Source organism: Carassius carassius, chromosome 17 (assembly GCF_963082965.1).
Source record: "Carassius carassius chromosome 17, fCarCar2.1, whole genome shotgun sequence".
Lineage (NCBI taxonomy): Eukaryota > Metazoa > Chordata > Actinopteri > Cypriniformes > Cyprinidae > Carassius > Carassius carassius.
Window position 1 is genome coordinate 6098044 of NC_081771.1, and position 18578 is coordinate 6116621.

The following is an 18578-nucleotide window of genomic DNA, read 5'->3' on the forward strand; positions in this document are numbered from 1 at the left end:
CCCCTACAGTTCTGGCTGAAAGCGCGGGTACCGCGCGGAGCGTGGGTATCTGGTCGACTGCGCCTCAAGGTCAATCAAGGCTGCGTTACAGCCGTGAAACCCTGGACAGAGATCGACTGGTACCAATCAGGTGTAAGCCTGGGGACTTCCTCGACAGGGAAGCTGGTGTCGACGGACACCTCCATGTGGGGATGGGGAGTGCTGCTCGAGGGCAGACCGTCCTTTGGCCTGTGGTCAGAATGGGAAAAGCTCCAACATATCAACTGTCTGGAAATGTTGGCAGTGGAGAACGCGCTGATGCGTTTTTGTCCCCAAATCAAAGGCCAACACGTTTTGGTCCATTCGGACAACATGTCTGTGGTGTCCTACATAAATCGCCTGGGCGGTCTCGGGTCCCGAAACCTGTACAGGCGCTCGCTGAGAGCAGTGCATGTGCCTGGGCTACAGAATCTGGGGCCAGACAGGCTGTCCAGAAACAACATTCCCACGGGCGAATGGTCTCTACACCCGCACACAGTCCGGCTGTTGTGGGAGAGATTTGGCAGGGCGGAGGTGGACCTTTTCGCGTCCCACGAAAACACTCACTGCCCCGCGTTCTTTTCCAAGAATGAAAGCGCGCTGTCACGGAGATGGCCGTGCTGCCCACTTTATGCTTTCCCTCCCATCTCCCTCCTTCCGCAGGTGATAGAACGGGTGAGAGAAACGAGATGTTCCATACTGCTTGTAGCACCTTTTTGAAGGGTTCCCCCTTTGAGCCTATCCAATCGATTAGCCTCCAGCATCTGTCGTTCAAGACGGTATACTTGTTGGATCTCGCTTCAGTGAAGCGTGTGGGTGACCTGCACGCGCTCTCGGTGAGCCAGTCGTGCTTGGAGTTTGGGCCTAATGACTCTAAGGTCATACTCAAAACTAGGCACGGTTATGTGCCAAAGTCCCTCAACACGCCGTTTCGGGCCCAGGTTATTGCCCTGTCTGCCCTGTCGGTGTCAGGAGAGGATGGAGACTCGAGTTTTCTTTGCCCTGTTAGGGTTTTAAGAGCTTATGTGTCTCGCTCTGCTGTTTTTCGACAGACTGAGCAGCTGTTTGTCTCGTTCAGTGGACGTTCCAAGGGAATGGCTGTTTCGAGACAGACTCTATCCAGATGGATAGTCGATGCCATAGCGTTAGCTTACACTTCCAAGGGCCTTCAGTGCCCGCTGGGCGTCAGAGCACACTCCACAAGAGGCGTCGCCTCGTCGTGGGTGTAGTCTACTGGGGTCTCCTTGCAGGATATTTGTATGGCGGCAGGTTGGGCCACGCCGTCTACATTTATCAGGTTTTATAACCTGGAGGTTCCCGCCTTGCAAGCAAGGCTGCTGTCGGTGTAGCCGAATCAGGGCCCTGATGGGAATTCTGAGTTCGTGAGCGTTATGCGCTACCGACCGTTATATGGGCAGTATTGTGTAAGACCCGGATTGCCACATTGGTCAGGCCTTGCCTCGACTGTGTGATGGTTGTATTGCCGCATCTACGGGTGCCGCTAGATATGGGACGGAAGGCTTTCCCCCCCTCTCCTGTCCTGGGCTCTCTGTGAGTCCCTCGGGTGACTGTGCACTGTAAATCCTGGGCGTTGCTTCAGGTTTATTGGTGTGTGATCCCTGCGCGCACTGCGTTTTACATGGGGTTCCCGTAGCATCTTAGCGACGCAGTACTCGTTCCCTCTTCTAGAGAGAACCGAGGTTACGTAAGTAACCGAGTACGTTTTACTAACAGCTTGCACCAGCGCAAACCATCTTTTGGCATTAAAATTGTACTGTCAGGTTTTCCTAAAGGCACGCAGTGATGAATTAGCGCTGAAAAGGTGTGGCCACAGTTATTTTTGCACTTGACCTGATTGAATATGCGTTTGTAGGAGTTTCCCTTACAGATGGAAAATTTATGGGAGGAGAGTATCCAAATGAATCACTCAACACTTTTTACTAACATTTGCATTTGTGAAATCATTTGCGCCATTATTTAACGCCCCAAAAAAGCATGTCTTAAACTTTTGCGCTTGAAATAACTGCAATTATTGTTGCTCAGGCGCGGATTTATGGGTGGGCCTGGGTGGGCATGTGCCCACCCAGATTGACTGGTGGCCCACCCAATCAGATTAATAAAAACAATTAATTTTTTTAATTTTAAGAATAACGAATTAATAAATGATTTAATTTTAATAGTTTCCTGAGGACATTTAAGTACAGTAGCTACGAAAAATAGCTACAAAATAAAAATATGATGTCGGCATATCACGTGTCAGTCCAGTGATGCTATTACGCAACACAGGTCGTTCTCTTGTGAATTTTTCTTCTGCACGGGCCGGCCAAACGCTCTCCGTGCGCGCACTGACTTAAAAGTGGCGTAACGCCACTGTTACACTGTTACACTGTGAAACACACATACTCCGTGTGCAGTGCGTGACTGATCCACGGCTGTAGGCTACCACAAACACATACTCACTATTTGTATTTCAAATCCAGAAGTTATCAGAAACTTTTATTAAAAAAGCAAAAAAAAAGGTTTGTCAGCATTGCAATTCTCTTTGTATATATACACTCTTTAATAGTTGTTTTAACACAATTTAAACAACGTATTATTCAGCGCTACTTATATAGATTTATATATTAAGTTGCTCAAACAAGTGGTAAAATATTGAACCATGTAGTACTTATATTAAAATCACAAACATTTCAAATTAAAACTTAAAATTTACAAAAACAGCCGACTATCATGCCTTTTCTTTTTCATTTAAGTTTTAATACAATAAATATTGCAAGTCACAAAGAAATTGTTTTTTCACCTCCACCATGAATGAGACGAGAGTTGTTCATTATTTCGCCTTGTTGAAGTAAATTTAATTTTTCCTTGCTTTACCCCGGTCCTAAAGTAAAAAAAGATGACTGTGTAAAAGAGTATAATTAAATTAAATGCATTTATGGTGAGATTACTACGTTTTATTTCATTAAACGCATTTATGGTGAGATTATTATATTTTCATGTCAATCTGTGTTCATTTTAGACCAAGAACCATGCACTGTCAGCCTGTCACTTTAATTCAGCGCGTGCAGCACATCAGAAATAGACTCGGTGCGGAAACGTTCTCTGCACTGCACCGCACATGGAACGGATCGCCGGACCGCATCCGCGTGCAGTGTGAAAGCTCTATAATACGGAGCCCGGGAATCAGGTGTATAAGATTAAAAAACCCGAGGCCCCTCTGTATATTCACCAGGCCCACCTATTAATGACGTTCTGTATACGCCACTGTTGTTGCTATGAGAAAGCACCACAGAGAACAGAGAGCGTGTGGTAAGGGAGAGGATTTTTCCCACACCTATTTATTTATTTTGAATGCCAGGAGAACACATTATCCGAACATATCATTTGCCAAGACATGTTTTTTTTTTTTTTTTGATTCAGGAAATAAAAGATGACTTGGAACCCTCAACTAAGAGTCACGCAATACCAGGTCTATCTAAGCTTCTAGCAAACATTCATTTTTTGTCCTCCAGTTCTTTTCAGTGTACTGTTGCTTCTTTATTTCCTTATTCTTTATTTGCAACAATGCAAATTTGCACTGGGCTTGGTATATTGCGTTGGTCAATATGTAAACTAGATGTTGTGTCTGTGTTCTTTAATTTGCACATTGTTAGCAAATCACCCACAGAAATGTATTATATACTCACACCACATACATAAAAATATATGAAATAATTTAATTATTATGTCAATATTTGGAGAGAAATTGCCCCATATGAAGATAAAGTCACAGAATACAAACAGCATGTATGTGTGTGTTCATCTGCCAGTGAGAGTGCTAATGTGTTTGTGTATGCAGAGCATTAAGAAGTGTGTGGGGTGACCATCCTCTCCCAGCCGAGACTCTCAATGTTTTTTTGTTTTTTTTTTCAGGCAGACCCATTCACCCCCCCCCCCCCCCCCAAACACCTATAGTTATGCTTATGGTGAACACTTACACAAGCATAACCTGCCTCTTTAATTTAGGGTTTTAAAGATGCAAAGGGGCTGTTGAGGATGTTAAATTGCCATTGGCTTTCTGTTTAAGGCAAAGCTGAAGTCCTGGTGATTAGAAACTCTAGAAGAATAGGACAGACATTTTTTTTTTTTTTACTAACAGCAGCTTTTCAAAATAAAAATGCACTGGCTTTGTTTAGATAAGAAAAGGTTTGACAATGGATGGGTATGGATGGGTTTGTCTTGGGCAAAACAGAAAGGAGTATTGAGCAAAAGAGGAAACCAGCCTTTTGAAATTTCAAGCAATGATACAATACTGCACTAAGCGACATTAACCTGAAAGCCATTCTATTGTAAAGAGTAATGGTTGCTCTTTCAGTTTTTGCAGCTGGTTGATACACTGTAAATGTTCTGTAAATGCTGGCAGTAACCCAAAATGACAATGGCTCTGGCTTTATTCTGAAGAGTGTACCCTGCAATCTGCCAACCTGACATCTGACAGCTATCTCCATGGTTTGTTCTGGCAGGGTCATAATTGAAACGGCTCCTTTGCAATTAAGACCTTACAAAAAAAAAAAAAAAAAAAAACACAAGCTGAGCAACTCCAGCTCTAATGAATATACAGCTGTCTGGCATGATTATATGAGCGCTGAGAGATAATTAATCTTGCTTGCTGTCTCCCTGTCTATTATTCCACCCTCGTGTGTTACCAGACCTCTTTCATTTATCTGTGGCATGAAGAGCAAGATAAGGGACTTGGATTACTGAGCATGTGAGATGACAACTCGTGGCATATTGTAGATATTTGATTACCCCCCCCCCATTTAAATACAGTCTTTTTGGAGTGTCACATGTAACTAGTAACAACTGTTCCTCCATGTCCGGCTGATTCTTCAGTTTTCCAGCATCTTTTGCATATTTGAGTGACTGTATGATTTTGTGATCCATCTTTTCACACTGAAGACAACTGAGGGGCTCAAACACAACTATTAAAAAAGGTTCAAACATTCACTTATGCTCCAGAAAGAAGCACGATGCAGGTGGAGAAAACTTTTTTAATTTAAAGGTAAAATGTACTTAATTTAACTTCCGGGAAACATTGCAAGTTCTTGTTGCTTCCGAAGGGCAGTACTAAAAGAAGAGAAAAAAAGATGCAATGTTGATGCAAACTTTCTCTTTCGTCTGTTAGATCAAGAGAGGATCGGAAAAGACTCGTCCTACGAGCAAGAAGGAAAGGTGATGTTCGTGATTGATGCGGTGTACGCGATGGCGCACGCCCTCCACAACATGCACAAAGACCTCTGCCCTGGCAAGGTGGGACTCTGTTCCAGAATGGACCCAGTTGATGGAACCCTCCTGCTAAAGTACATCCGCAATGTCAAGATAGCAGGTAAGCGGTTTACCTTCTGCATTACCGCTCTTCTGTTTGTCTTTTGACAGACCTACTAGCACAGAGCAAACATCTGTTTATGGGTTCTTAAGAAAAGGGAGTTTTGCATAATTAGCCCTCTGACTGTGAATTTAAGTTTCTTTATTGCAGCATAACAATTTTCAAACGGCTCTCTCACAGGATACGTTTTTTGAAAGTTATTCAAAATCCTTTTACTAAAGCTCCACCCTGGCCATAAATTTTCAACAAATGGTTTTACAAAGATTAGCTGCTGGAATGGATTAGAGTTGTGAGAAACAACAGAAGCCCTGAGGAGTGACAGACTGCTCCCCAGAAAAGTATTTTGATATGTGTTTTAGAGTAACCAAGCCAAGGTTCCTCCTGAGCTATGTATGTGTTAATTAAAGCAGTTTGCAGTGGGCTCACAACACCCTTTGGACATGTTCTTCCTGGGCTATCAATGGCAGTATGACTAATTAATTTACTAAGTATTCACATTTACTCTGAGGACCATGATGATGTGGCCTACTGTTCTGAAGTGTAACCGGCTAATAGAATATGACTTTCAGGGTCATAAACTTTTTTTCCCCCCAACTGGGTCAACTGTTATGCAAATTGATCTGTCACATGGTTGTCTGACCAAGTGCCCTTCAATCATTAGTGCATTTGATAGAATGATTCTCTGCTGAGCTTTACTGTGCCAGTAGTGTCTGCTTTGGAATAGTCCAGAATGCTTTTTTTTGGGGGGGGGGGGGGGGGGTGCATATCTAATTGAATTAATGAAGTGCCTGACAATTACTGCGGGAATTGAATGCTAGTTCAGAACATAAACACTTGATCGAGGAGTCCTTCAGGAACCAGCAACTGTTTTTTAAAAACAATTAGGTAAAAGTGTTTGTTGCATTACAGGAATTTAATTCGTACAGTATATACAGTGGGGACAAATAACCACAGTCAAAATCTTTCACTTTGCATTTCTTTTTTCATAACAAATCATATTATCAACATAACAATTTGAGTTGAAAGCTTAAGCAAGACGTACATAAATTTCAGAATCGTCCTTTCACTCTTTTGCTTTAATAACAGCAGCATTTGAGCTGCATGAGCTCCACGAGTTTATGATCCTGCTTACAGCTTGATGATCGTGTTCTCCTGTATGAACGTCTGAGCTTTACATGCTCAATTTCATATTAGATTATATTTCTTGTTAATTCTTTTTACATTAATAAAAAACCTACCACTAATCCTGCAACAAAGTTCTCCGATTTTTTAATGTCAAGTCAAGTTGAGCTTTATTGTTGAGCTTACTTGACTTGAACTCTTTTATCATTACATACTGGGCTACCTATTACCCTATTTACAACAAAACAACAGCTTTTGTATTACTCAGTGTCATCTTATTCTGTTAATGAACAGATATGCTGATAACTATAATTGTGTTCAGAATGCAGTCAGTTTGCAACACTTCTCCTGCCACTTCAGAAGTGGCCATGGCAGACGTTTGCAGCAGATGAGCTGAGATCCAGTGTCTGGCAGCGATTTACCGCTATATAACCATAAGCCTGATAAAAAAGACTTGTTTTGCAAGATTTGAGACCTGCTGTATGTAGCCAAAGCTGTCTAGTAACCATTGCACGTTTTCAGTGCTACTTTTCACACTTAACCCCGTCCTCCCCTTTCCATGTGACTTTGAGTGAGGTTAGTTATTTTAGAGGCTTGAATAGCCTGATTGAACGAGGCGGCCCATCACTTTTCTGTTTGTGTAGCCATCACTCTTGTCCAGAGTGGTTTCTTCTTTGTAAGTTTACTGAGTGTGAGGCCTTTAAACTGCTGGCTTTGCTTCCAAAAAGTGGTGGACATAGTATACAAAAATCAAGTACTTGAGTTAAAGTACAAATCCGTATAATAAAATATTACTCCAGTAAAATTACACAGTTTTCAATTTTACTCGAGTGAAAGTACAATAGTACTTGATTTTTTTATGTACTTTTTAAGTAAAAAGTACCGATAGATGAATGTTTATTTTGCAGTTTTATATAGGTTACTTATATCATTTAATTTTATGTTAGCATATATTTTTTATAATCCTACTGCTCAAAATACCTGGGATTTTCCCAAAATAACCAATAAGGAAATAATGAATATAATAAGGAAAATATAATTAGATTTTCATAATGATTTTTTTCTGCTCAAACCACGTCTGTGGTGTAAAAACACCCCATGTCAAATGCCCCCAGAGGGCATCACGTCCCACTTTGATAATTACTGTAGTAACCATGTTCTGAACATCACATCCTTTCTTTTCCCCTTAGATTTAATCTATCTAGGTGGTTGAATAAAAATATTTGGCTTTTATTTTTATAAAATTACCTCAGCTTAGCACAATTTAACTAGACAGTTAGGCAGGACACTGACAACGGACAGCTTTGACCTAAATATGATAGTCAGTTACAATAATTAATCCTAAAATTCGACAATAGTTACTTACATTTAACAGCATCAGATGCGCATGCACTCATAAGATCTCCTGGTTCTTACTTGTCTATTCAGTTCACTGGAGACTCACACTAAACTGATCATTTGAATCAGTGAGTTGTTGCCTCGAGAACATCTGCAATCGGCTCATTCCAATTCATGAATTAATCTTTTGGTGCGATTTGCGAACCGATTTAACAAGTTTTTCATAAATCAGACACTGCTTCTGTGTCTTGGAGCACGTGATATATTATAAGGAATAATGATAAGTTTTATGAAATGTAGTGAAATACAAAGTATGAACTTATGCTTTGAAATGTAAAGTTACTCAAAATAAAATTACACCAGTTAAAGTACAGATACTTGAAAAAAGTCAAACTACTTCATTACTGTCCACCACTAGTCCCAAACTTCTTCAAATTGCAGGCTTCTTCCACATTGTCTTTTTAACAACATAAATTACTACCAAAATGGGCCTTAAAGGAACACTCTACTATTTTTTTAAATAGGCACATTGTCCAACTGCTCTAGAGGTAAACAGTTGAGTTTTACTGTTTTCGAATCCATTCAGCCGATCTCTGTGTCTGGCAGTAGCACTTTAGCTGTAGCTTAGCATAGATCATTGAATCTGATTAGACTGTTAGCATCTTGCTCAAAAATGACCAAAGAGTTGAAATATTTTTTCTCAATATTTTTCAAAAATGACCAAAGTGTTTCAATGAGTTTCTGGACCACTGGTGCAGCAGGCGCAATAATAGTAAGCAGTGCCTAAAATAGGCTACTGCTGGAAGTTAGCTGGGGACTATTTTCGGGCACTGCGTAATATCACTGTGGCTGCTTTACCCATGGTACAGCAGCAAAGTTAATTGATTATTATGTGGGAATGAGAGTATAGTTCCTAGCCATATCGGCATTGAAAATCTGAACTTTTCATTTTCTGTCGGTTTTAGTACACAATGTAACTACAGAAGAGTCAAGTTTTAAATATAAAAAAATATAAAAAATATTTGGTCATTTTTGAGCAAGATGCTAATGGTCTAATCTGATTCAATGATCAAAAATAGTGGATTGTTCCCTTAAAGTCCTGCTGATGGCTGGTGATAAAGCACAGAATGCTTTAATTTTCAGTTTCATTAAAGGAATAGTTCATCCAAAAATGTAAATCATATCATTAATTACTCACCTTCATGTCGTTTCAAACCTGCAAGACCTTTGTCCATCTTCGGAAAATAATTTTACAAGATAATACTTTTTTGTGCGCAAAAAATATTAAAATAACAACTTTTATTTAACAATTCTTCTCCTCTGCATCTGCCTGAGTGGCATTTTGGAGAGTATCATTACACATCTATCTATCTATCTATCTATCTATCTATCTATCTATCTATCTATCTATCTATCTATCTATCTGTCTATCTATCTATCTATCTATCTATCTATCTATCTATCTATCTATCTATCTATCTATCTATCTGTCTATCTGTCTATCTGTCTATCTGTCTGTCTGTCTGTCTAGCTATCTGTCTGTCTGTCTGTCTGTCTGTCTATCTATATCTGTTTGTCTGTATAATTATCATTCTATCTATCCTTCTGTTTATCATTCTATTGTTCTATGGTTCTATCAGTATGATTTTCAGTGGTCTTTAGGACAAAGACTCATTGTGATGCTGGCAGTGACCATGTGTCTTCTCTGCTGAATATTATGGTTGGAGAAGAATCTCTTGGCTGAGTGGAAAGCTCTGTCTCTGGAGGTGGAAGTCTACCTGTGTTTCTCCCTGATCCCATTGTTTGAAGTGCTGCACAATGTCTCATCAAGTGAACCTCAGAAGAAAACTCTCAACCCTTTGATGCTGTGGAGTACACTCACGGCTCTAATAAGGATATATGTCTGGGGACAGTTCACTGTTTAGTGGCATCTTCCTGGTAGAGTTAGAACCCCATACTGAATAACAAACAAAGATTTCATAACACTGGTACTGTCTATATCATGTTTAGTAACTAGATTTTGCAGTGTGGTTGCTAAAGTCTTGTGAGTAATATGTTGTTTCTCAGGTGTTTGAGAGGGTTACTAAGGCATTGCTATTTAAAAAATACTTAAAAATCTTAAATTTTATGATTAGAAACATAATACCACAGTGCTACTCACAAGATTTTAACCCACAAGATTTGAGCTATCACTCATATCCATAGCACAAATGTGTGGGACAAGTTGTGCACTGGCATTTAGTACATAGGCTCAAGTTTGAGCACTGCTGATGATAAATTAATATGGTAAGGTCATACGCCTGAATGAGTCAGTAACTGAGTGCTTACTTTGGGAATCTCAATCGTATGCACCCTCTTGTTTTGATGAATATTTTGTCCTTATGAAATTCTCATAATCCTTTACATCTGTCTGCTTTATATGGTGAACTGCACCGCCACCAAGCATGGCTGTAAAAAATCTTAATTCCCTAATCCAGAGCGGTTGACTCATCAGAGTTTGAAATAAGCCTCTTGCAGCTTCCAAGCCTGCACAAAGAAGAATGGATATTCATCACCAGAAATCCACCATTGCTGATAATCACCCTTAGATTTCAGTGAGAATTGTGCCTCAAAATAGTTATAACGCAAACACGAGTAGTGAAAACACAATTTCTTATGCTATTGTTCGGTAGACTCGGCTGCACAGGGTCCAGGGAATTAAGTTGGACACGGTCAGGTGCTTGGAATACAGATAGCTTAACCGAAACTTTAAAGCCTGAGACAGCAGGGTTTTCCACAGAATAAGACACCTAATCTAAAATGCATCATGGGATGCTGCACCATTGTTATCCTGTCCTCCTCGCCTGCCTCCTTCCATAAGTTATTGCTCTCGCAAAATAGAAATTGCACTCAACGTGCTTGAGGATAGATATCTGCAAAGGGAATTTCGACTTGTTTAAATGGAGCTAAATGAATATGCCCATGCATTTTATACTATAGTGGTAATGCAGGGTTTTTTTTTTTCAGATTTAAATGAGGTCCTTTTTTCTACTTTAGGTACAATGCTTATTGTTATATTACAAATAAGTGGTTTTGAAACACACATTGTTATTTACTATAGCTTAGATATAGTATTAAGTAACCTCCAAAGCAATATATTTAACAAAAGCTCTATTAAATTGACTGCTAGCACATTTAGTCAAGCTTAACATATTGCAGTTTCCAGCTCACCATCAATCTCAGGTAAATTTCGTTCACAGATATTGGACGCTGACCTGGATATCTCTGTACATGAGCAGTTACTCATTACTGTGAAGCTATATGGTGCAACACTTTTTGCATCCTATAATCAGATTTCTCTGCTCACATCTTCAGGCATTGCCGGCAGTCCGGTGCAGTTCAATGAGAACGGAGATGCCCCAGGCCGTTACGATATCTACCAGTACCAGATAAAGAACAAAACAGCTGAATACAAAACCATCGGCCACTGGACTGACCAACTTTACCTAAATGTAAGTATATATAAAATTCTTGTCTTGTTTTTCACCCGCAATTTTGTTATTATTTTTGTCCAACACAAATGTAGGCTTTTTAAAATAATCTATATCAGTTATTTCCATACGACAAGTTTGATAATAGATTTCAAACTGTAAACAAGGCAAAAAATAAAAAATTCTGTATGAAAATGTTTGTGAATTTTAAGTCATTGAATTGCTTTGTGTTACACACCAAAATGAATATTTTTATAATCTGAAGGAAGTGTCGAGAATAAAAAAATGGCATGTCATGTTGTACACAAGTGAAGTAGCCAGTAACACTTCTTAGTATTAGTATTATTTGTATAATAAAGACTTACAGTATGATCTTTTCCTTAAACACATGGCTGTAAAATTATAGAACATAAATCAAATAGACTTTTTTTTTGGGGCGTTTTACGAGTTCTTTTTGTCATTTTATAACGAGCTGCACAATAATCTCTGAAAAGCATTCTGCAGAAAAACAAGCAGCATATGGGTTTGGAGTGAAGTGAGAGTAAGCAAACACTAACACGGTTTTCACTTTTTGGTGAACTTGACGCACACGTCGCTTATGAAAAGGGTTTGAAGCATAGCCTTAAGGAACACTGCTTAAAATGGCTCCTTTGAGATCCCAGAGAATTCATTTAATGAGTCAACAGCTGAGGAAATTAAAACATTCATTTGAGATGTTAAACATTGTTTCGTCTTTAGCCGTGATAAATGGTAAATACTGTTTTTTTGTTTTTTGCAATTCAGATGCGGGCGATGCAGTGGCCAGGTGGAGTGAAGCAGGTGCCGACTTCCATCTGCAGTCAGCCCTGCAATCCTGGGTGGCGTAAAAAGATTGTTAAGGGCATGTCTTGCTGCTGGCTCTGCGATCGCTGCGATGGTTACCAGTATCAGCACGACCTCTACACCTGCAAGATGTGCCGCTTTGATTTAAGACCTAACAAGAATCACACAAGCTGCCAGCCCATTCCGATTGTGAAGCTGGAGTGGAGCTCACCCTGGGCAGTCATTCCGGTCCTGATTGCTATTCTCGGCATCATAGCCACTCTTTTTGTTGTGGTCACCTTCATTCGCTACAATGACACGCCGATTGTTAAGGCATCCGGACGGGAGCTTAGCTATGTCCTGCTTACGGGAATCTTTCTGTGTTACGCCACCACCTTCCTGATGATCTCAACCCCAGATGTAGGGATCTGTTCGCTCAGGCGAATTTTCCTGGGGCTCGGGATGAGCATCAGCTATGCGGCGCTGCTCACCAAAACCAATCGGATTTATCGGATTTTTGAGCAGGGAAAAATGACTGTGAGCGCGCCACGCTTTATCAGTCCGGCTTCACAGTTGGTAATCACCTTCAGCTTGATTTCCGTTCAGCTTCTAGGGGTGTGCATCTGGTTCGCAATGGACCCTTCCCAAGCTCTCATTGACTACGAGGACCAGCGCACGGCAGATCCCGAGATGGCGCGCGGAGTCCTAAAGTGCGACATATCAGACTTGTCGCTCATCTGCCTCCTGGGATACAGCATGTTGCTGATGGTGACGTGCACGGTGTACGCCATCAAGACGCGAGGGGTGCCCGAGACCTTCAATGAGGCCAAGCCCATCGGGTTCACCATGTACACCACCTGCATCATCTGGCTCGCTTTCATCCCCATTTTCTTTGGGACGTCGCAGTCGACGGAAAAGGTAAGAGCAGATGAGTGAGCGCAATTCCTCAAGACCATGGCAATCAAACGTTTTAAAGTAATGACAGCATTTACAGCCCCAGGTTCCTACAAAACATGCCATTCAGTGCAGTCCATTTTCAGCAAAAAACAGACCAGTGGGAACAAATTGACTTTGTTCATTTGGGCCTTACATCAAGCAGAGCGGTAAAACAGACAGTTCATTTCAAAGAGAAATCGAGAATCATGAGGTTTGGCGCTACAGTGCAGAACTCACATGGTTTCCTTCGAATATTGAAAAGGACATGTGCAGTTGGGAAAAACAAAGGCTCTCTCTTTTGCCCGTCAAGCACTGCGCTCTCAAAGATAAAAGAGACTTTGAAAATAGCAAGGAGATTGAGTGTCAGCTTTTTGTAGATGATGTAATCAATTGACAAGTACTGACTGACTTAGAATTCGGAACAAAAAGGCTCTTCATTTTGAGGCCGAATTATATATGCATCTACACGTGCATTGGCTGCATTACTCATTTCAGTTAGAAAACCTGGGACCTTCTGTTTGTGAAGCTTAAGATAGAGGCTTTCTCGTTTTTCAATCTGAGTTTTATTTAATTAGTGTATCCCTTAGCAAAACCTTGAACAAGCAATTTCAGCTATTTGAGTATTATTATAATTGTTGTTAGGGAGCCATTACTGCTTTAAACTCAGTATCCCACTGTGCCTTTTTAACCATCGTTTGAATGACTCGTTCAGATATAAGATTGTATGAACTGACTTAGGTAATTGCATTTTGCCTATGTCCTGCCTACACTGATCCCAAAGAAACAACTATGTTTCTGCTGATCAGAGAAAATCATAACGACGGAAACTGTAACCCTGTATCACATGCTCTTTCTTCTCTTCTCTTTTTTTCCCCCAACGTTTCCCAGGCATCTGATTCTTTCATCTACACCATAAAAGGTTTTAGTGTGAATTTACAGTATTCCTGGAAACTAGCTGACGTACTTTCACAGTCATTTTTACAGTAATTTTTCAGTGCAATTTTCTGTGAACAGTCTTTTAGCAATTTAGCAATTAGTGGTGATCGTTTGAGTGATCGGACTGCAGTCGGTCTCATTTTTATCTTGGAATTCATGCTTTTCACGATTGGATAGTAACAGGACATGATGAGTAAAAAAAAACAAAAAACATGAAGGAATGAAGTTATGAAATTAAAAATGTGAGCACTTGAATGAATGGCTTCCTAAAAACTGAGAACTAATTTTATGTCAGAAGATATCAATTCAGTGAGCTATTAAAAATCTTAATCAAGATGTTATGGACTACATTTTAGTCTTTTCTTGAGCAAGTGAGAAAATAATCTGTTACAGACCTGATCTAGAGGCTATTGCAGTATTGCAGTAAATTAAATGGTTACAGTTTTTATTTAGCTTTTATTTAGTTTTTGTTGTAGTAGAACAACAACAGTATGCTTTTTTAAATAATTTTTTTATATAGATTTCAAAGTAAAACTATCAGTCTTGTAAAAGGCTGGTAATTTTTAACAATATTATAGACTCAAATTCTATCAGTCCTCTTATGGTGTAATCAGGGCTTGAAATTAATTCTGCTCTGTACATCACAGGACTGAAACAGTTTTTTTTGTGCAGAAAATAAAGCATGCATCCTATGACAAAATCCCACCACTGTGTGTGCAACAAACAGTGTTTTCAGAGGGGAATTAACATATCAAAACAAGAGCACCTCACAATCATCCAAAGCTGGCAAGCACAATAAAGCCTGGCGAGTCAGAGATGACATGTCTTTTTAGAGCAATTAAATGCCTCACTTCCTCCTGGCCTGTGATTTACCTTATCTCTCTGCCTGTGCACTTGTCACACGATTTCTGCCAGACGCCTCATCAGCATGCCGGCTCCATCAGTTGTTTGTCATCTTATGTCAAAGTGAATAATGAATGTCTTTGGAGGCTTTCTGGAACATTTAAATGTGGGCAGCTGGTTTGGTCCCTTCTGAATTTGATCAGCCTGTCAAATGATTAATCGGAGGGTCATCTTATTGTGGTTTAACCAAAAGATTCTTAAATTAGCTAGTCTGGCAGGAAGGCCTCATTGTGGTCTAAGGACTTTAGCATGCTGCCTTCCTGGATTTCAGACGGATCCAGATGGATTTTTGATTGCTTTGTTGGGTAATCTTGAATGCATGTCAAATCTGACTATTGATAAAAACCTGTCTGTCTAAAATAAAACTGTTTACTTAAAAAAGAAGCACGATCATTTTCTGCATCTTAAAAATGAAAGTGTGGATTATAATAGATAAAAAAGCAATTGAATGCAATGCAATTAAGTAGCTTTTTTCCATCCTTAATATATTAAGTGCTGGCAAAATTCATCTTGAAAATTCTGTCATTACTCATTTTTCAATTTTTTCTCCTCTTTGTTTTAATTTCTACATTTACATTTTCAGTTTAAGTGGTTAATCAAAAAGCATGTGTAATTAATTGAAATTATTAAGCTTAAAATATAATTGGAGTATATTCGAGTATGTTTTATAAGAAAATACTATATTTTAGGCTTTCTACTTTGAAATGTCAGTTAATTAAATGTGTTTTTGCTGATTCTTTGTAATTATATTATGAATATGCATGATTAGAAATACTTTTCATATACGCGCAGTAATATCTGGATTTATTTGTCAGTATTTTTTTTCAAAACTTCACATTGATTTACATGTGCCAGATTATGTGAAGATGCCTTGATTTCATCTGATGTCCCTGTACAAGTTGATATTACAATTCATATTGTGCAATGAAACATTGTAAGCAAAACTTACAAATCCTTCTTTCTGTTGTTGGATGTTATCACAACCTCTTTCATGCTGGTTTTGAGAAAGCTTCAAGTCAAGTCAAGCATTTCGACTTACATGGACTGCAATTTGTATGCATCGCCGCCCTCCAAAACTGGAAGCTATCATTGCAGTGCCATCATGTTACCATGCCATAGGGTTCACTTGCAGGGGCTTTCCTCCTTTGTGTTGCTGACGGAGTAATCACTGTCTCTTTCTGAGCGAGGTCAACATCTCTTATTTACATACAGGTGTGTGTCAGCGATGTGACAGGTGTGGTAGCAGGGGGCCCTTGACCTCTGTTAAATGTCAGTTTCTTCGACATCCTGTTATTGAACTCCTTCAGTCTGTCATTCATTTGATGTCACAAATGAGTACCTTGTGAAGACAGATGCATGAGTGCATTTATTTCTGAAATATAAAAAATTGCTTCTCACTGATAGAATTTAATACTACACAGTGACTATTCAGACTGTACTATGCAGTGTAAGCCTGGAACACTCTGCTATGAAATATAATAAAGGAAAATGCAATAAAACATTGACTTTATAGTGTGCTTTTGGCCAGAGCTCAAACACAAGTACTTTTTTCCCTACTAACCTGTGAAGCATTACTCAGTCAAACAGGTGCTTGTGCTCCCAAACTCACATGATTGGTTGAGCCAGAAGTTCATAGGATGCAATAACTTGGGATCGGAGACAGTCTGTTAAAAACTAAAAAATAAAAATTTACTTAAAATTTACTTCCATTCCAGTTCCATTCTGCATTACAACAATGGATCCTCTGGAGTGAATGGGTGCTGTCAGTTTGAGAGTCCATACAGCTGGTAAAAACAAAACAATAATCCACAAGTAATCCACACTACTCCAGTTCATCAATTACTGACTTGTTAAAGGAAAATCTGTGTGTTGCAATTAACACATCCATCATTAAGACATTTTAATTAATTTAGCATTGCCTTTGACTAAAATATCAGTCCATAATCCATACTTATGCTTCCTCCAGTGAAAAAGTTTATCCCCTGATGTCCTCTCACATCAGACTCTAAAAACAGAGCATATACACAAACTCATTGAAGATAACCAAAACAATCCAAGGTTTTTGTTTAGCACAGTGGCTAAATTAACAAATTACCAGACGCCACCTGATTCAAATATTCCACCAACGTTTAATAGTAATGACTTCATCAAGCAAATGTAGATTCTACAGCGTCTAACACTTCAGTTTCATCCATCGCACCCAAAGATAAACTGCAGTGCTTTACAACCATAGGACAGGAAGAACTAAATAAACTTATCACTGTATCTAAACCAACAACATGTTTATTAGATCCTGTACCCACTAAATTACTGAAAGAGTTGTTACCTGTAGCCGAAGAACCGCTTCTGAATATCATTAACTCATCGTTATCTTTAGGTCACATCCCAAAACCATTCAAGCTGGCGCTTATCAAGCCTCTTATTAAGAAACCAAAACTAGATCCTAGTGTACTGGCAAATTATAGGCCCATTTCAAATCTTCCATTTATGTCTAAAATTTTAGAAAAAGTTGTGTCTGCTCAATTGAGCACCTTCCTGCACAAAAATGATCTGTATGAAGAATTTCATAATCCATACTTATGCTTCCTCCAGTGAAAAAGTTTATCCCCTGATGTCCTCTCACATCAATATCCACCAACATATTTGTTTAGGACTGTTTTTGCTTGCAAGCAGTTCTTGATCCGTGCATATTTCTCTCCTGATGACTTTTCACTGGAAGAAAGCAATACTATGGATGGAGATAGCAGCGGTTTAAAAAAGTCTTGATGGATTTGTTTATTACAAACATGCAGCTTTCCACTTCACAAGATGTGAACTGATGGATGTGAATTACTTGTGGATTATTGTGATGTTTTAATCAGCTGTTTAAACTCTCAATCTGACGGCACCCATTCATTGCAGGGGATCCACGAGCAAGTGATATAATGATACATTTATCCAAATCTGTTCTTATGAAGAAACATTCTTGGGTGACTGGAGGGTGAGTCAATCTTTAGCAACTTTTCATTTATGGGTGAACAAAACGGTATATAGAGTTAATTAATTCCAACATTCAGGGATGACCTGGATGCATGCTTTGATTGGACAAGATACTGGAAAAATGAAACCTATTGTTTCTGTGTTTTATTTTATCCAAAGCAGCATGTAATCCAACAGTAGGAATTTTTTTTTTTGGTGGGCATCATATTGAAGGATTTTAAATGTGGATAATGCATAGTTCATTTGAATGACAAATATTCACATCCCTTTGAGCTGTGTTTTTCACAGCACCACTTTTACCATGAGACCTACTTCTTTCTTAAAAAGCCTCTGATGTTGACATAAGACCTACTTCCTTTAAAAGAATGGCTGTTCATTTTTTTTGTTCTTTACCCCAAGAGATAATTTGGCAGCAGCAGGTGAAGAAGTGGCAGAGTGAGTTGTTGCATGATTAAAGTTGATGGCGTTCCGGTGTATGTTTTATCAAGTCATCATTTATATGTGGGAGTGCAATAACGGCAGCCTTTTTTTTTTTTACTTGTTGTTGCAATTCGAGGGCAAAAAAGTGGAACACTTTGTATGTGTTGAAACAACAGAGACTGTCTCAGAGGACTAACCCTGATTCACTGCCTAGTTCCCATCTCAGTATTTCTCACAAGCCTCATTAGATGCAGGTGTGCTGTCTGCACATACAGAGCCAGAGGCGGAGG

General features: G+C 39.3%; 1 protein-coding gene across 2 annotated transcripts in view; it reads left to right on the forward strand.

Moving 5' to 3' along the window:
* LOC132160860 (metabotropic glutamate receptor 4-like) overlaps positions 1 to 18578 on the forward strand; it is a 184899-nt gene that overhangs the window by 125558 nt on the left and 40763 nt on the right. For both annotated transcript variants that reach the window (XM_059570572.1, XM_059570571.1), the window contains exons 7-9: positions 5183 to 5383; positions 11198 to 11334; positions 12097 to 13032. In XM_059570572.1, the coding sequence (XP_059426555.1) occupies positions 5183 to 5383; positions 11198 to 11334; positions 12097 to 13032 (1274 nt within the window). The remainder of the gene's footprint in view (positions 1 to 5182; positions 5384 to 11197; positions 11335 to 12096; positions 13033 to 18578) is intronic.